This window comes from Theobroma cacao, chromosome 9, assembly GCF_000208745.1.
Source record: "Theobroma cacao cultivar B97-61/B2 chromosome 9, Criollo_cocoa_genome_V2, whole genome shotgun sequence".
Lineage (NCBI taxonomy): Eukaryota > Viridiplantae > Streptophyta > Magnoliopsida > Malvales > Malvaceae > Theobroma > Theobroma cacao.
The window spans coordinates 6,423,726-6,440,756 of record NC_030858.1 but is presented as its reverse complement, the minus strand read 5'-3'; the positions used below and the strand labels follow the sequence as shown (position 1 = coordinate 6,440,756).

Sequence of the window (17,031 nt, the reverse complement as noted above, 5' to 3'; positions counted from 1 at the left end):
GTCCAGCTTGATTCAGCCTCGCATTGCATTATGAAAGATTGTAATATAGGAAAAAAATAGCTTCATCAATATTTATATGTAAAGAAAAACTGAAAATTCATTATCCAATTTGAGCATAGATATAACTTAAGAACGTACGGATTATTAACAGGACGAGGGTATTCAAAGGCAAGGGAAATTGCCACGAGTATAATAAAAGTGTGACTGGTTAGACAAACATCAAGGAAAAGAGATACATATTTGTATACATATAAATATATTAACTGCACAGATCATTTATGTACCTCCCTGCTGGCCTGGTTTGCCTCGTTTTCAGTCAGCAATGAGGTAAGACTTAAGAGTGAGATTGTGAGATGTAAGAGACAAAGGACAGCACTCTTTCCCCCACTCACTCTATTGATAAAGTTGCCGACCAATCCACAAAATTTTAACTTTTGTATCCTGAATAATTTGAAAGATTCGAATACATCTCGTGCTTTTCACCTATCCATCCATCACTACAATAGCTTCATCACTTTCAAGCGTTCTTCATGTTCTGGGTCAAGTTTTGGCTGGGTATAAGATCCGTGAAGGTCCTCTACTATGTACTCCTGCAAAACACCCAATGTTAGATTTAATCAATTTAAATTTTCAGTAATTTTAGATTTAATCAATTTAAATTTTCAGTAATTACAGGAATGAAGACACAATCTGAAGACTAGCTCTCAATGTTACCTTAGTAAGCTCCCTCTTAGTAAGAATGTGGTAGTGTTTCTGCCAGATTCGCTGAATTGCCATTGTGGCAGCAAGGAAACCATAAGCTATCCCCAAAATGGCAAAGATAACAACAAAAACCACCACCAGTGCAAAGCATGCTTCCATAGATGCAGGAAAGCAGTCCAAGATGCCCCACCCATAACAGCAATTCTGGCATCCAGCCATGCGTGGGTCATTGCTATTGAGGGAGGAGCAATGCAATATAAGCCCAAAAAATCCAAGCAGCACGAAGAAGGCAAGCACCCCTTTGCAAGCACAACAAAAATAAAGCATAAAAAACATAGGAAGTTTCTCATGGTACTACAACAGAAATTGGCATATGCTGCTAAAATCATGTACTAAGCCATAACAATGCAAACAGGAATGTTGAACAGTGTGGTTAATGCGCAAAATATTTAAACAATAGAAAAAAAACACAGATAATTACAGAAATTTACCGATGCAATAATAAAATGGTATAGGATGTTTTGACAGTATGCGATCCCAACCATCACTGAATGATTTCCGAAAAGCCCCATCTTTGTCCATGAAATATGCAAAGCCTCCCATAGCAGCAATTACCTGAAGAAATAAATTCATTATAATGATCATCTCAAGCCAAAAATTGAGGATAAATAAATCAGATGAGTTCAATTTCTCAATCTTTCTGACTTCTGAATACCTAATGGCTTGGATAAAAGAAGGTTTTTGAAGATTATTGACCTCTTCCACCCTTCCAGGCCCTGCCTTGTTTCAATTTTATTTTTCCTTTCTTTTTTCCATCAATAGAAAGGCAAATCTATGAACCTGGTGGCATTAAGGTACTTTGACACAGTTCCCGTTTACAATGTGTCCATGTAAAGAAGTCTGACCCTAGTATGGTATTATGACAACATCTAGATTAAAGTATTGAGAAAAATTATTGCAAAGTACCCACATCTAGAAAGAGGCTAATGCAGACAGATCTAGGAACAGTAAAGAATCCTCAAATGTGGGCCACCAAATCAAGATATCCCATGTTCCCAACTAAAAATGTAAAATACACATATACACACACACAGCCTACATCAAACCCGAAAATTGTGGATTTATATACCTTCATATATCATGATTCATGAGAAAGAAATGTTTTTAAAGCCTACAGTTACATGACAAGGGAATGCAATAGCCTCAGCAATTTAACCAACACAGAACACCAAACAAAAGATCAAAATGCCACCTGAAATCAAATTAGAGATAGAGCTTTGTAATCAAGAGTTCTCAATAGAATGGTAAAATGAAAATTTTCATGATGAACTTTTCAAAATGCCACCCTAAACACTTTTGCTAACAGAAATGAAAATATGAAATTGTTTAAAGTACCTGAACACTTTTGCTAGCAGAAATGAAAATATGAATTTGTTCTAAATTATCTAAACACTTTTGCTAACAGAAATGAAAATATGAAATTGTTTAAAAAATCTGAACACTTTACTAAAAGTTGCAGGCATTTCCACAAGTAGGTGCCACCTTAACCCAACAAGTAATCACCACATACACAAATCAAAATTAGCAATAATGACAGATATATGTGAAGAGTAAGAGGCTGTTAATTAGTAAGTGTGCAGTAACCATACAATCCTGTTGAATGTACTGATAGAAAATTAAGCAGACTTACAGTTTGTACAGCCAAGAACACAAGAAACACATCTCTTGCCACAAAAAGCCTGAATTTTATTTTACGCCAAGAGTTGTCCTCAAACAATTCAACTCGAAGGTGAAACTGCGCTTTGCAAGTTGTGCAATGGGAGAAAGCAAATCCTTCCTATCAAAAGAGGAGGAAAAGGCCCACATTAGATCAATTACCAAGTACTAACAGAAACTTTAACACATAACTAAAAAACTTGGCCTTCATATCCAGTTATAGAACAAGATTAATTACCTTTACCGAACGCCAATGATCAAGGCAGGAACGATGAACAAACTGCTGGGTGCCTTTGCACATGCATGGGGATATCAGTTCATCATCTACAAGAATGAAACAAGCCTTAGGCCAAAATTTTCATATACATAATAATCTTGTAAATTCAACAACATGCTGAAATTCAACATGAAAAACGTGACAAAAATATTGATGTACAATATGATTTCCTACAACTTAACATAATTTAACATCATCACATTACAGTTCACAAACTTAAGCTAAAAGCTTAGATCGATAATTAAACATTAAAAAAAAAAAGGAAGGCAAATTTACCTTCTTCGCCATCACATTCGAGGCAGATGCGACAACAAGGAGCAGAAACATTCTCAATATCTTCACTCCTAATCTCACTTGAACTCGCAGAAGATAACGAGTCGGCCTGGTTTTGTAACAGAGGATCAGAGTCACTAGGGTTTCGTGCACCTGCTGGCTCTAGCTGCAATTCCCCCGTCATTGATCGAAAAAGAAAACCCTAGCCAAAATATCAATTTCCAGAATTTAGCAATCACTCGATCATAAAAATCCAATGTTTTAAGTCAACAAGAAGCAGAGAGATTTGCGGAAGAAAAATTTTATTTTGTTTCGAGGGAATTGAAATTAGGGATTGGTTGAAAAGGTCAAATTATGGTAGATAATTAGATTGATTAATTAATTAAAAGAAATGAAGCAAGTAACGCACCTGGAGTTGGGCGAGAAACTTAGAGAGGAATATGAGGAGAGAGAGTATGACTTGCCTCGGGGTTTTGGTTTTTGTTTTGGAAGAGGAATTGCTTTTACTTGGGGAGGTTTGGTCTTATCAAGGTGGCGCGCGCACATGGATTTCTGCCTCCTTTAATGGCAGTGGACTAACGGGTTTTGATATGGGCAATTTTGGGCCACAGTTTATTGTTTTGAAGGCCCACTAAAGAAAGCAAGTGCATTGCCTTGAATTCAAAATTTACTAGTAATGATTTATGGCTATTGATCAAACGAGGAATTGAGGGAAATGACGTTGATGAATCTATGCCTTGAATTCACTATGTTTGATGGGAAGGAAGGAAGGAGAATGGAGGAAATAAATAAAATAAAATAGAGGAAAGAAAGTTATTTTTCTTTTCTTTATGTTTGGTACAAAGAATGTTAAGAATAAAATTATTAATTTAAGTTGGAGGAATGTTTTATATTTTTACTGTCACCTTTGAAATAATTGGATTCGAAATTATGAGAAAAATGAAAAATCTATCAATTTTTCATTTCTTTTTTTTATTTTCGTCTTACCAAATGAAAAAAAAAATGATGAAAATAAAATAATTTTTCCTTTCAATCCGTACTCCCTTTTTCTTTTTGTTTATCAAATATAATGTTTACAATTACAAGTAAAGAGAAAGACTTTTACAAAGTCTATTTTTAGCTTCTTCATACATTCAACGTTATAATCATATATTCATATTACATATTAAGATGAAGTTTGGTGTCTTATCATGTCATAATTCAAATAAAATGTGATTACCGATAAAACAATTGTTGGCTATCAAATTGCTAAAAGGATTAGTAGTTTTTGTTTTGGCTTTGTTTTAAGAATATACTGTTAATTTTTAAAATTATACTTATATATCAAAAAACAAATTTAATGCACTGTGTAATTAATTGTTAATGATAAAAAATTAAATACAATTTTAAAAAAATATATTCAGGTCGGATAAAATCTAGTCTTACTTTTAACAATTGTGATGCACTAAAAATTAGGAGTGTTTGTAACATGGTTTGGGCATGTTTGTGACATGGCACAGGCTTAACAAAAAACCAAACCTAATACTGATAATTTTGGGACATGGGTAGACAGATTTGAATTTCCCACACGTTGGTTTTATGTTTATTTTAAGGTTATAAATGGATCAGTTGAGTTGAGGTTGGGGAAAGCTTTCAATCCAAGTGAATTCATTGATAATGAGACTTAAAATTTGATATTTAAAGGTTTTAGGAGTTTCATTCTGTATCGTGTAGGCATGGGTCAAGATAGTAGTACCATAGAAAAGACGGATTCTGTTAAAGATTTTTCCTATGAGGATTCATGTCTTCACCATTGCAACAACAGCAAGATTCGCAGTTAAAAACCTGTAATAACGAAAGTGGTCCTATCTCCATGACTCCATGTGTCTCTCGTGTTGACTACGGGGCTGACTTGATTTTCACTTGTTTTAGTGGTTGCCTCGCTGGGTTTGAAAGGGCAGGAAACATGTCAGGTCAGTCTTCCCGCAAGTCTTTCGACACATTTTGTCAAGACTCTAGAAAATATGTCAGAAATACAATTTTCACCAAAAAGAGGGTCTTACACCATTGGCCCTTGGGTCAATCCATAGATAGGAAATAACTTTTTTTTCTTTTGCTTTTTTGCAGAAAATAGGAGCAAGTAGACAAGTAGTAGTGTTATACAACTGTCAGGCATCCGCATAAGATACAATGAGCAAAACTTTTACAAGTGCAAAAAGGTTATAGGAAAGTGGAGAAAAATAGTAGTCTGTCACGTCTTTTTTCTTACTATTCATATTTAGTTACTCAATAAACATGGTTAAAACTATATTACTAGTACTTCCTTATAATCCATATGAAGAATCTGTTGTGGATCCTCCTCAAGTGGAGCTCACAATTTAAATTACTAAATAATAATGATAATAATAAAAGATTTCTACCCTTTCGGAATTATAAGAAAAATTTTTTAAAGGAAAAAGTACTGATTAAGTGCTTATTTAATTTGATTTTTTAAAAATTTATTTATCTCTTAATAACAGAAATTAAGTCAAATAAGATTTTTAAAATTTTTTTTTTAAAAAAGCTTAATAAAAAACTCCAAAAAAGAAATTTTTTTCTCTTTTTTTTTAAAATACTTCAATTTTCAAGAAATACTTTTTTTTTTTCTCAATCAATCTCCATTTTCTCTTTGCAAATCATCATTCTCCAATACAAAACCGTGATCTCTCTCTCTCATCTACCTAAGTTGTGGTTTACATGAAATTTTCCGTGGATTTGCTGCATTTAGTTTTCAATTTCTAAATGAGTAGGTGGTCTTTCTGGTAGAAACGGGTCCAAATTTCCTTTCTCTTTTTGCATTGAGCGTTGCTTTGAATCATGCATGAACTTCGACTATTGATAGCAATAGTTGCCATATAGTCTAATTTGATTTTGTATTAAAAAATGTTCAACATAGTATTTAAGCTTTCATTTTGTCTGTCAAATACAGTTAGACCCCTTTAACACGTTAACAAAATTACTAATATATCTATCAATTAATCAAAATTTGACACATGAGGAACAAAATGCTACATAACCATGTAGAAACATTTTAATATGTACATGTCACGCACGTGTGCTTACCATTTGTCAAGCTTTCATTTTGAAAGGGATTAAGTTTGATATTTTGAAAACAATTAATTAATTAAACAGAATAATAAAATCCATACCTAAGCTCGAAAAATCCCAAATAACTCTTAAAAATTTCAAAAGCAGCATAGCACGAGATTTGAGTGGATCCAAAAGGAAAAAAAAAGTGAAAAAGTGGTAGGAAAGCATTCATTTTCAAACAAATGTAACAAGCAAATAGGTTTGGATAGAGTAATTGAATGTGTGTGTATGTCTTAGGATTGACTCTCAAGAGATGAGATTTTCCTATTTTCGAGTATGAATAATTATTACAGAAATTGCTTGTTTAGGGCCTAAGATTTCTCCATATAGCCAAATCCAAAAGGAAAAACTGAGCAATAATTACTGTAGATATGGCCATTTCTATGTAATGATAACGTTGGGGATCACCACCGAAGAATGTGATAAACTTCTATCATAGATTTATAAACGATTGCGACATATATGGACTGAGTCTTCTTTGCTAGTCTTCCAATTAACATGATGTGAGCTTTGCTTCTCTTGGGGTGAAGGTTTTTAGGTATAATTTACGCCATAATGTCTAGTTCAAGCGGAAGCTTCCGAAGGCGAGAAGCACACGCTAAAGAGCCATGACAATGAAAGGATCCTTTTTTTTTTATTTATCAAAATGCATATGAACATTAACGAAGAGTAATGGATAATGCCATAAACATTTAGTAATGACAATGACAAAGAAGAGTCTCATTCAACCAATCAAATTTCTTTCTGACTATTCCAAGTGATTAGCAGATCATGTTTCCTTCTTCCCGGCCCTGCCGTGAACGCAAGGGTACGCATGTAATTTCATAGAGACTAGACCCCCTGTATCATACCCTGTACGAAGAAGCAGAGAAGTCTGAAACTTTCAATATCGGGAAAAACAGAAGGAAATTAACAATGAATAAATTAAAAAAAGAAAATCTTGCATAGAGCAATATATATTTAGGAGATGGAATTACTGTTGGAATTCTATGTTGATGGAGTCAATTGCTATATTTGTTATTCCACTAAAAGCCGTCTCGGATAGGACAATGGTGGATTGAGCCGAAGGTGGAGACTGTGCATTGGGAGCATAATCAACAATCTTGACCTGGATAGTCTGGTCAGGGACACAAGTTCCAGGCTCTGAAGCGCTGATGCATCTCACCAAGTATTGCCTCCCACACGATGCTCCATTGTCCCATATCCCATCTCCAGCTGCTGCGAACAAATTGCTGGACGGAAACTGGGATTGGTCATCACCATAGCACGCCGTCGCTGCACATAATAATCAAATCCACAAAGGAAAACAAAAAACAAGTTTTGAGCGAAAGCATTGAGAGATGAAGTAAATTGGTGAAGGGCTGAAGGTTTTGCAGCTTGAATTGAACCTGAGGGTACTCACGTAAATACGGGGGGCTGTACCGGGCAGCAGTGCCAACATCGGCATGGGAGAAATGGAGAAGATTTGAAAGAAAGAGGAGAAATGACAGAAGTTGAAACAGTGGCAGTTTCTTGATCTGCATTTTGCCAAAGAAGTAGAGAAGAATGGAAAAACAGTAAAGTTCGTCCCTGCCAACGAAGCAAATAGATTTTTATATTTGTATTATATAATTACCTTTTAGGTCAACCAATAAAATTCAAGTTTAGTATTAAGAAACTTTTAGAAGAAACGGCTGCTGGAATAGTCAATGAAGCCAACTGATCACGCGGAATTAATCTTTAGGGGAATTTTTTTTTTTTTGCCCTTGAAAACAAAGTCTTTTTAAAAATAATCTTCCAAATAAATTTAATTATTTTTAATTACCAGAAAAGATTTTGAGATAAAAATACCTTTGATGAGACATCTTCGATAACGCGTACTCTCAAATATACGAAAAATTAAAAAATAAATATACGAAAAATTTTCGAATATCTACTTTTGTACAAAACATCCAATTTTTTCTCTAGAAGCTTGTGCAAAACAAAATAATATTGCATGAGATAGTTTTTCAGATATTTCGGACATGACATTCAGATAATACGAAAGGTGATATTAAATCGAACGAGGAACCGATTGTGATGAATCGAAAGCTTCGGGAATGATGTGAACTCAGAAATCCCTAATATGATGGTGAATCGAAGGAAAAAGATGTGAATCCAAAGCAAGAAATGGTCATGCTACAACAGGCCATATGGTTTGTGTGACGGCAGGGTTTAGAGTTTGTGAAACGGCATGGTGGGAATGTGTGACACGGCATGGTGGGAATGTGTGACACGTCAATGTGAGAATATGTAAGACGGGTGTCATATGGCAGGGTATAGAGTTTGTGACACGACATGGTGGCAATGTGTGACACGTCATTGTGAGAATATATGAGACGGGTGTGACACGGCAGGGTATAGAGTTTGTGACACGGCATGGTCAGACGTGTGACATGACAGGGTTTAGAGTGTGTGACACATCAGGGTGATAATGTGTGAGACGGCATGGTGAGAATGTAACAGGGTGTGACACGGTAGGGTTATAATGTGTGAAACGACACAGTGATAATGTGTGACACAGGTGTGACACGGCAATGTTTAGAGTGTGTGACACGTCATGTAAGGAATCTGTGACATGGCAGGGTGATAATGTGTGAGACGACATGGTGAGAATATGTGACACAGGTGTGACACGACAACGTTTAGAATGTGTGACACGCCATGGTCAGAACATGTGACACGATAAGGTGATAATGTGTGAAACAACACATTGATAATGTGTGACACGGGTTTGACATGACAAGGTTTAGAGTGTGTGACACGCTATGGAGGGAATCTGTGACACAGCAAGGTGATAATGTGTGAGACAGCACGGTGAGAATATGTGACACGACAGTGTTTGGAGTGTGTGACATGTCATGGTCAGAACGTGTGACACGGCAAGGTCATAATGTGTGCAACGACACAGTGATAATGTGTGACACGGGTGTGACACGCCATAGAGGGAATTTATGACACGCTAGGGTGATAATGTGTGAGACGACACGATGAGAATATGTGAGACGAGTGTGACACGACAGCGTTTAGAGTGTGAGACACGCCATGGTCAGACATGTGACACGGCATGGCTTGAACACGTGACACGCCATGGGTTGAATATGTGACTCGCCATGGTGTGAAAGAAGGTTGGCAAATGACGAGGAAAGCGTTTAGAATTCCATTGAATGACTGAAATGAATATAAAAGGTCATTTCATTTTAATTAAATATTTTTCTGAAATTGCAAACGTCTATTTTAAGGAAGTAAGAGAGTTTCATTCATTCCTCATTCCGAAAGGTAGCAGAGAGTTCAACTTTGCTCTTTGCAAGATTAATTATATCACAGCAACAATGTCGGTTATCAGTAAAGAGGTCAGTCAGTCTAAAATTAAAACTTTCTTCTATTCGTTGATTTTTTGCTGGGTTGGTTTGATATGTTGGTGTTTTTTGAAATTGTTATGCTTTGCTTAAACTGTTTTCTTCCTGGTTTTATGGTCGTACCAAATTGTTGAAGGGGATTCGCGTTTGCATATGGCGTGTTGTGGGTTAACCAGTTTTTGGGTTTTTAGTGTGTCACAGTTGTTCTTGGCGTATTATGGGTTAACTGGTTTTTTGGGTTTTTAGCGTCTCACGGTTGTTCTTGGCGTGTTGTGGGTTAATTGGATTTTTGGGTTTTTGGCATGTCACGGTTGTTCCTGGCGTGTTGTGGGTTAATTGGTTTTTTGGGTTTTTAACGTGTTACGGCTGTTCCTGGGGTGTTGTGGGTTAACTGGTTTTTTGAGTTTTTAGCGTGTCACGGCTGTTCTTGGCGTGTTGTGGGTTAACTGGATTTTTGAATTTTCAGCGTGTCACAACTGTTCATGATGTGTTGTGGGTTAATTAGATTTTTGGCGTGTCACGGCTGTTCCTAGCATGTTGTGGATTAACTGGTTTTTTGGATTTTTAGTGTGTCACGGTTGTTCCTGGAGTGTAGTGGGTTAATTGGATTTTTTGGTTTTTGGCGTGTCACTGCTGTTCCTAAAGTGTTGTGGGTTAATTGATTTTTTGGGTTTTTAGCGTGTCACGGTTGTTCCTGACGTATTGTGGGTTAACTAGATTTTTGGGTTTTTAGCGTGTCACGGTTGTTCCTGGCATGTTGTGGGTTAATTGATTTTGTGTTTTTAACGTGTCACAGCTGTTAGTGTAACAAGTCAGTAATTACAATGATTGGCATGTCACGACACTATTATGCATGGCGTGTCACGACATTGATATGTATGGCGTGTCACGACATTTGACTTGATATGCTTTGCAATTAACAACATTTATTTCTTTCTTCAATATACCTTGTTTCCACATTATGGGTTAACTCACTCGTGCATGTGTGCCATATTTTGCAGGTGTAGTTCGGTCAGAATACAGATCTTGATAGTTTGCTTCTTGTGCCGAGGGAGAAGTTGGCATTCAATGTCGCTATCAACACCCACTGTAAGTGGTCGCAACTGCATTACATCAACAAGACTCTCCAAGAGAAAGGGGAGTACGATGCAGTGAAGTGTACATATTTTGGAATGCTACTGGACGTAGATCCATAAAGCTACTTCAGCACTGGTCTTCTGCATAACATCATGATTCGTCAAATCAATGAGACAAAGGCAATGGAGCACGAGTTATGGTTTGCCATTGGTAAGAGCAAGGGGCGGATATCAAAGCAGGAGTTCTGCCTTATCACCGAACTGAAGTTTGGTCCAATGCCCGATGTGTTCAAACGACCATACAAGGTTGTTGCGGACGGAATTCATGCCATATACTGGAACGGACAGCAGAGCATTAAGCTGCAGGAGTTGCTTGATGCTTTCTGCAGAGGCAACTTTCAATGACCAGGCGACGCGACCAAGCTGCATCCACTAAAGCAGCAACAGTGCGCCTTCGCTTCATGCCACTAGTGGCTCTATTCTCTTTTAATTTTTTCTTTTTTTCTTGAGCACCTAAGCCCTAGTCTGGCTGATCTTTCAAGTGCCCTATTGGCACGTACTGGTGGCCTTCAGATAACGGGACATCAATGTCCACAAAATACTCCCGACTGGCCTCATCCGTTTAGTGGATGAGCTGTTGGGCCCTGAATTGATGGAGGAAGGGGACGATCATGGCAATGGCAGTGAACAGTCGGTAAGAACGGTTCTAACAGTTTGTGTTCAACAATTTCATATGTGATTATAGAATAACATATCTGTATTTACAGTTGGACCATGTGACGACAACTCCTCAGCCACTGACAGGTCCTCTTCAGATGCACACTGCTAACGAGCTGTTAGTAAGATCGGTTGTAACGATTTGTGTTCAATATTTCTTCATATGTTTATCGAGTAACACAATAATTTCTGTTATTACAATTGAAGGAGGCGACAGTACCTCCTCAATCACCAATCAGTCTTGCTCAACCGCACAATGGTAACAAGCCGCCGGTATGGATTTTAAAGTTATAACGGTCAATGTTCAATAATTCCTTATATGATTATTGAATAACACAGTAATGCATATTATTGCAGTTGACCCATTCGACAAGAGTTAATGACGGAGTAGTCACGAAGCGTCAACTGCGACGGATCATGCATCGGCATAAAAAAGACATGTCGAAGTTGAAGGCTTCGATTCAGTCATTGACTCTGGCCATGTAAACATTTGAGGACTATGTTGTTGCTCATATTCTAGAGGGCTTGAAATCACAAATACAATATTCTATCTTCGCTCATATATTGGTCGTTTATGTTTAGTAGGTGTAGTTCTATTTTTTGTTCTCGATTTATGGTTTGTGGTATTTTATGAGCTAAAGGATTTTCTCATTTGTCTTGTCTGTAGAGCGGTCCTTCATCTCACGATGCTGGTGAGGACGACGATGATGCTGATGATAGGCAACATGATGAAGCTGTAGTTCACATTCACGATGATGTTGTTAGTCGTGACAGAGATGATGCTGTGGTAGGGGATGTGACCCTTCAATCAGATGATGCTGAAGGAGTCCATGTTCCTCAGACTGATTCGGTTATCGATGCGAGAGGGGAAAGGGACCTTCACTCGTTCGTGGCTGAAGGAATCCATATTCTTAAGGCTGATTCAGTTATCGATGCATTTGGGGGAAGGAAAAGGGACCTTCACTCGCTCATGGCTAAAAAAGTCCATGTTCTTGAGGCTGATCTGGTTATCGATGCATCTATGGGAGGGGAGGGGGACCTTCACTCACTCGTGACTGAAGTAATCCATATTCTTAAGGCTGATTTAGTTATCGATGCATCTGCGGGAAGAAAAGGGGACCTTCACTTGCTCATGGCTGAAAGAGTCCATGTTTCTGAGGTTGATCTGATTATCGATGCATCTGTGGGAGGGGAAAGGGACCTTTACTCTCTCGTGGCTGAAAGAGTCCATGTTCTTGAGGCTGATTCGGTTATCGATGTATTTGCGGGAAGGGGAGGGGACCTTCACTCACTCGTGGCTGAAGGAGTCCATGTTCTTGAGGCTGATCTGGTTATCGATGCATCTGCAAGAGGGGAAGGGGACCTTCAGTCGCTCGTGGTTGAAGGAGAGCTCTTCCTAAAGCCTATGCAATAGTCTAGGCAACAGTATGAGGGGATGAGAACCTTGCATCACTTCAGGCTGAAGGGGACCATCTTCCTCAGAGCACTCTTGAAGCTAACAGGACACGGTTGTTGTCAGCAGAGTCTGATGTCCATCATCATACAGCATAAATTTCAGACCCAACTGAGCGAGCACGGGTTAAACTGGTGAGCAAATACATGTCAAGCTCGTATGTCAACCTCTTAGTGAGCCTTTGGGATATGAAGGACGCATTGGTGGAAGCATACGAAGCTTTCAAGAAAGACGAGTGTGCGAGGTAAGCTTATAAATAACATTGTAAATATTGTTTTTTAATGAAACATTAATCCACAAGGCTTTTGAAATTCATTTTGTTACATATGCAGGCGTAACGTCTGGAACTTAGGGGATCAAGTTGCTGAATTTTTCATAATATTAGAGAATCCCAAAGAAGAAAAGAGTAGTGAACATATAGATGCGTGCCTGATGACAGGGTCGAAGTCGAAGTTGTACACTACCTGTGCATGTGTGGTTGACACAATATTCTTCGTAAGTTTATCTAAAAAATTTTCAATTATGAAAATACTAAGTTTTTGATTGCATTAAGTGTAAGCTAATGTATACATGCTTCATAGGACACCATCCATCTGCTACACACCGCATTTTCAACTGAAGATGCCCGGTCCACTATGAAAATTTCGGATGAGTTACGGGGGTACGTGGAGGGTGAGAGGTCGACATATGGTAAAAAATAGGAAGATGTCGATTTCATCCTCGCATCTTGCAATGTAGGTGGGCAATGGGTGGTAGCGAAGATCGACTTGATGAGGTGGACGATCAAGGTGGTGGACTTCGCAAGAACTTCAGATACTAAGGATAATGGAATACGTGTAGCTCAGATGACACTTTTTACAACTATTATGCCAATCATCTGCCATCAAGCCGATTATTTCAACAAAACACGCCGGAAGACACGGGATTTGACATCGATGCCATTGGAAATCCATTTGCCAAAAGCTAAACTGTATCGGTAGAATAATAGTGTCAGCTGCGGTATATTCATGATAGGGTACATTGACGATATTTTGCAATAAAAAAATATTAAAGTTAAGCAGAATATGATTGCAAATATGCGTCGCCAATACGCTCTAGAAATTTTTTTCAACAGTTGTGAAAGTAAACCCTAAACATATCGGTCATTGTATGTACATAATTTTTTTTTGTATATACAATTAATTTTATTAATTTTAATATTCGTACATTTTATATGTTACTTTCTCATTACTTCTTCTTTATCATTTCAAACACAGTGCCTATAAATATTAGAAGTTAATGTAAATTTTTAAATTAATACTGCAATCACGTGGCGTGTCACCCCAGTGGGGCATGGCTATCACCTTATAAGACTGCAACAAGTCAGCGTGTCATACCATAAGTTTGCATTCACTCAGCGTGTCACCACAATTGGCTCGTGCTGTGTCACCCCACAAGACTATAACAAGTCAGCGTGTCACGCCATAAGTCTGCATTCACTCAGTGTATCACCACAATTGGCTCGTGCCGTGTCACCCCATAAGACTTCAACAAGTCAGCGTGTCATGCCAGAAGTCTGCATACACTCAACATCTCACCACAATTGGCCCATGTAGTGTCACCCTGCAAGACTGCAACAAGTTAACGTGTCACTCCATAAGTCTACATTCACTCAGCATCTCACCACAATTGGCCCGTGCCGTGTCACCCCACAAGACTACAACAAGTCAGCGTGTCACGTCATAAGTCTACATTCACTTAGCGTGTCACCACAATTGGCCCGTGTTGTGTTATCTCACAAGATTGTAACAAGTCAGCGTGTCACGCCATAAGTCTGCATGCACTCAGCGTGTCACCACAATTGGGCCGTGGTGTGTCACCCCACAAGACTGCAACAAGTCAGCGTGTCACGTCAGAAGTCTGCATTCACTCAACGTGTCACCACAATTGGCCCGTGCCGTGTCACCCCACAAGACTGCAACAAGTTAACGTGTCACGCCATAAGTTTGTGTGCACTCAACATGTCACCACAAGCATCTGCTCCTACTCAGCATGTCACCACAAGATGTCATTCACATCTACCAATTACAGCCTAATCTCAACCCTAACACCAGATGATCAAAACTGCCACTAGCATTTCTTTTATTAGTTTAGCATAATTTAGATGAATTAATTAAATTTTATATCTTTTAGGAGATTTGATTGTAAGAACATAAAAGGTTAAATTAAATGAAATAGAAAGAAATTAAATCAAATCATTAATTGTTTAATACAAGTGGTAATAAAATGTGAGAAATGGGGTAACAGTATAGGGACTTCGTAAGTCTATTCAATGTTCAAAACTACGAACAAAATGAAATGAATACTCAAATAATATATCTACAAAATTAATAAAAAAAATAAAAACTCATCTACAAGAGGAAACTAACAAATACTAAAAATTATGAATGAATGTAAGGTACTGCAAGGGGAAATTGTGAGAAAGGTATTGCACATGGGTTACACATTTAGTTAGGCAGACAAGCTGTCTTCATCCATAACACACCCTACATTTTCAGACATTATCCTTCGTATTGGACAATTGTTGCGTGTGTGACTGGTTTGTCTGTAACTTGAACATGCTTTGGGTCGGTGCACTCGTGGAGGCGTCGATTGACTTGGAAATGGTGCTTGATTTGTGGATGGAACTGCAAGTGGGGATGGGCAATTATGTCTGTTATGCTCATACCTCTTGCATTGCGAACATCTTCGTGCTTGACTGCCTTCACAAGCTGATGGAATCCTTTTCCTCCTAGGTCTTCCTGCTTGGCCTCACCAAGGTGGTGGCAAGACGACAATTTATTTCACATAAGGGGGGACGTCTCACTCATTAGGATGCCTTACCGGGCGAATGGATCCCGAATAACCCTCCACCAAAACGGTTGTCTTGTAGTAGTCAGCGTAGAATTCAATGGCTTCACATTTACATTTACTGAAAAATACAATAAACTCAATCTTCAAGCACAATGTAAATGCTATGTCAATTAGGGTTCAAATAAGAAATAAAAATATTCTAACCTTATTGTTGCAATGGCATGGCTGCATGACAGTAAATCTGTTTGGAACTCACAACATGAACACGTCTTCCTGGACAAGTTTACAAGTCCATCCATCTTCCTGTCTTTAACTTCGAACTCCACTCGTTGATAGGCTTAACTACAAAGCAATGTGAATCATTGAACCGTTTGCTCAACTACTTGGCAACCCAAGGGTTGAAGGGCATGGTCACCTTGACAGCTTCCTCGTATCGATCATGGAACCAACGCTAAAACATGTCTCTAATGAACTCGATCAAAACAATGATTGACATTTTTCTTGCATGCTTCAAGCATGCATTAACACATTCCTCAATATCGGATGTCATCATTTGGTATCGCCTTGTAGGTGAACATGCACATGCCCATCTCTTAGGTCCTATTTTCATAAGGTCAGCGTCGGCTTCCGCGTGAATCTGCTTAAGCTGGTTCATATGTCTGTTGAAATCAGAAACCTTATAGCAATCTCGAGCAAGGGTGAAAATCATAGAAATGTCGTCGCACTTGAACTTGGTTTTAAAGTTTTTTTTTTTCAAGTGGTAACCGCATAAACCATGGTGCACTTTTGGGTATGCATTTTGGATTGCTTTCTTAATGCCAAGATGCTGATAAAAAATGAACATAGTGTTTTCAGGACAACCAACGGCATCACGTAGCTTGCTAAGAAACCACGTCCATGAGTCTTCGTCTTCAACATGGTCGATGCCAAACACAACTGGATATACATAATCGTTCGTATCTTTGCATATAGCAACAAACAGAGCACCCTTGAACTTACCTTTCAGATGTGTCGCATCAATTACAACCGTAGGATGCATTACATCCCTAAATCCCCGAATACAAGCCTCGTATGACCAGAAACAATATTTGAATCTTTTTACCTCATTAGTAGCCATTGCAGTCACTATGCCAGGATTTTCTTGTGACAACATATAAAAATACGAGGGTAATAGTTGCAATGACTCCTTCGAGGGATCAAAAACAAGCCTCTCCGCATACACTTTCACTTGTCAAGCCTTACCATACAAGCATTCCAATTTCTACTGAACCCTCATCTTACAAATTATGTCCTTAGGTCTCAATGTTACTCCATTAACCCGAAGCTTGTGTGACATAAGTTCACCAATTATCTTCGCACTCGTAGTTGGAAATCGCCCTTGCAAACCATCAACAGTACAAGTGTGTACTTTGTGGAACGTTCAAACTTGCCAATATTTTCCTCTATCAAGTAACTTCGTTGCACGCACACTGAACTTGCATGCCTTGTCCGTGCAACCAA

General features: G+C 38.2%; 2 protein-coding genes across 2 annotated transcripts; both read right to left on the bottom strand.

The window, feature by feature from the left end:
• Positions 91–3,487, bottom strand: LOC18588695. The gene is made up of 7 exons (XM_007013271.2): positions 3,378–3,487; positions 2,972–3,170; positions 2,657–2,742; positions 2,393–2,539; positions 1,194–1,317; positions 715–1,001; positions 91–590 (listed from the first exon to the last, which is right to left on the bottom strand). Exons 2-7 carry the CDS (start codon positions 3,150–3,152, stop codon positions 498–500), a joined length of 918 nt encoding a protein of 305 aa, XP_007013333.1. The 5' UTR covers positions 3,153–3,170; positions 3,378–3,487; the 3' UTR covers positions 91–497.
• Positions 6,686–7,675, bottom strand: LOC18588694 (EG45-like domain containing protein). Its single transcript, XM_007013270.2, has 3 exons — positions 7,479–7,675; positions 7,054–7,351; positions 6,686–6,928 (listed from the first exon to the last, which is right to left on the bottom strand). The coding sequence occupies exons 1-3, from the start codon at positions 7,597–7,599 to the stop codon at positions 6,922–6,924; spliced, it is 426 nt and encodes a 141-aa protein (XP_007013332.1). The 5' UTR covers positions 7,600–7,675; the 3' UTR covers positions 6,686–6,921.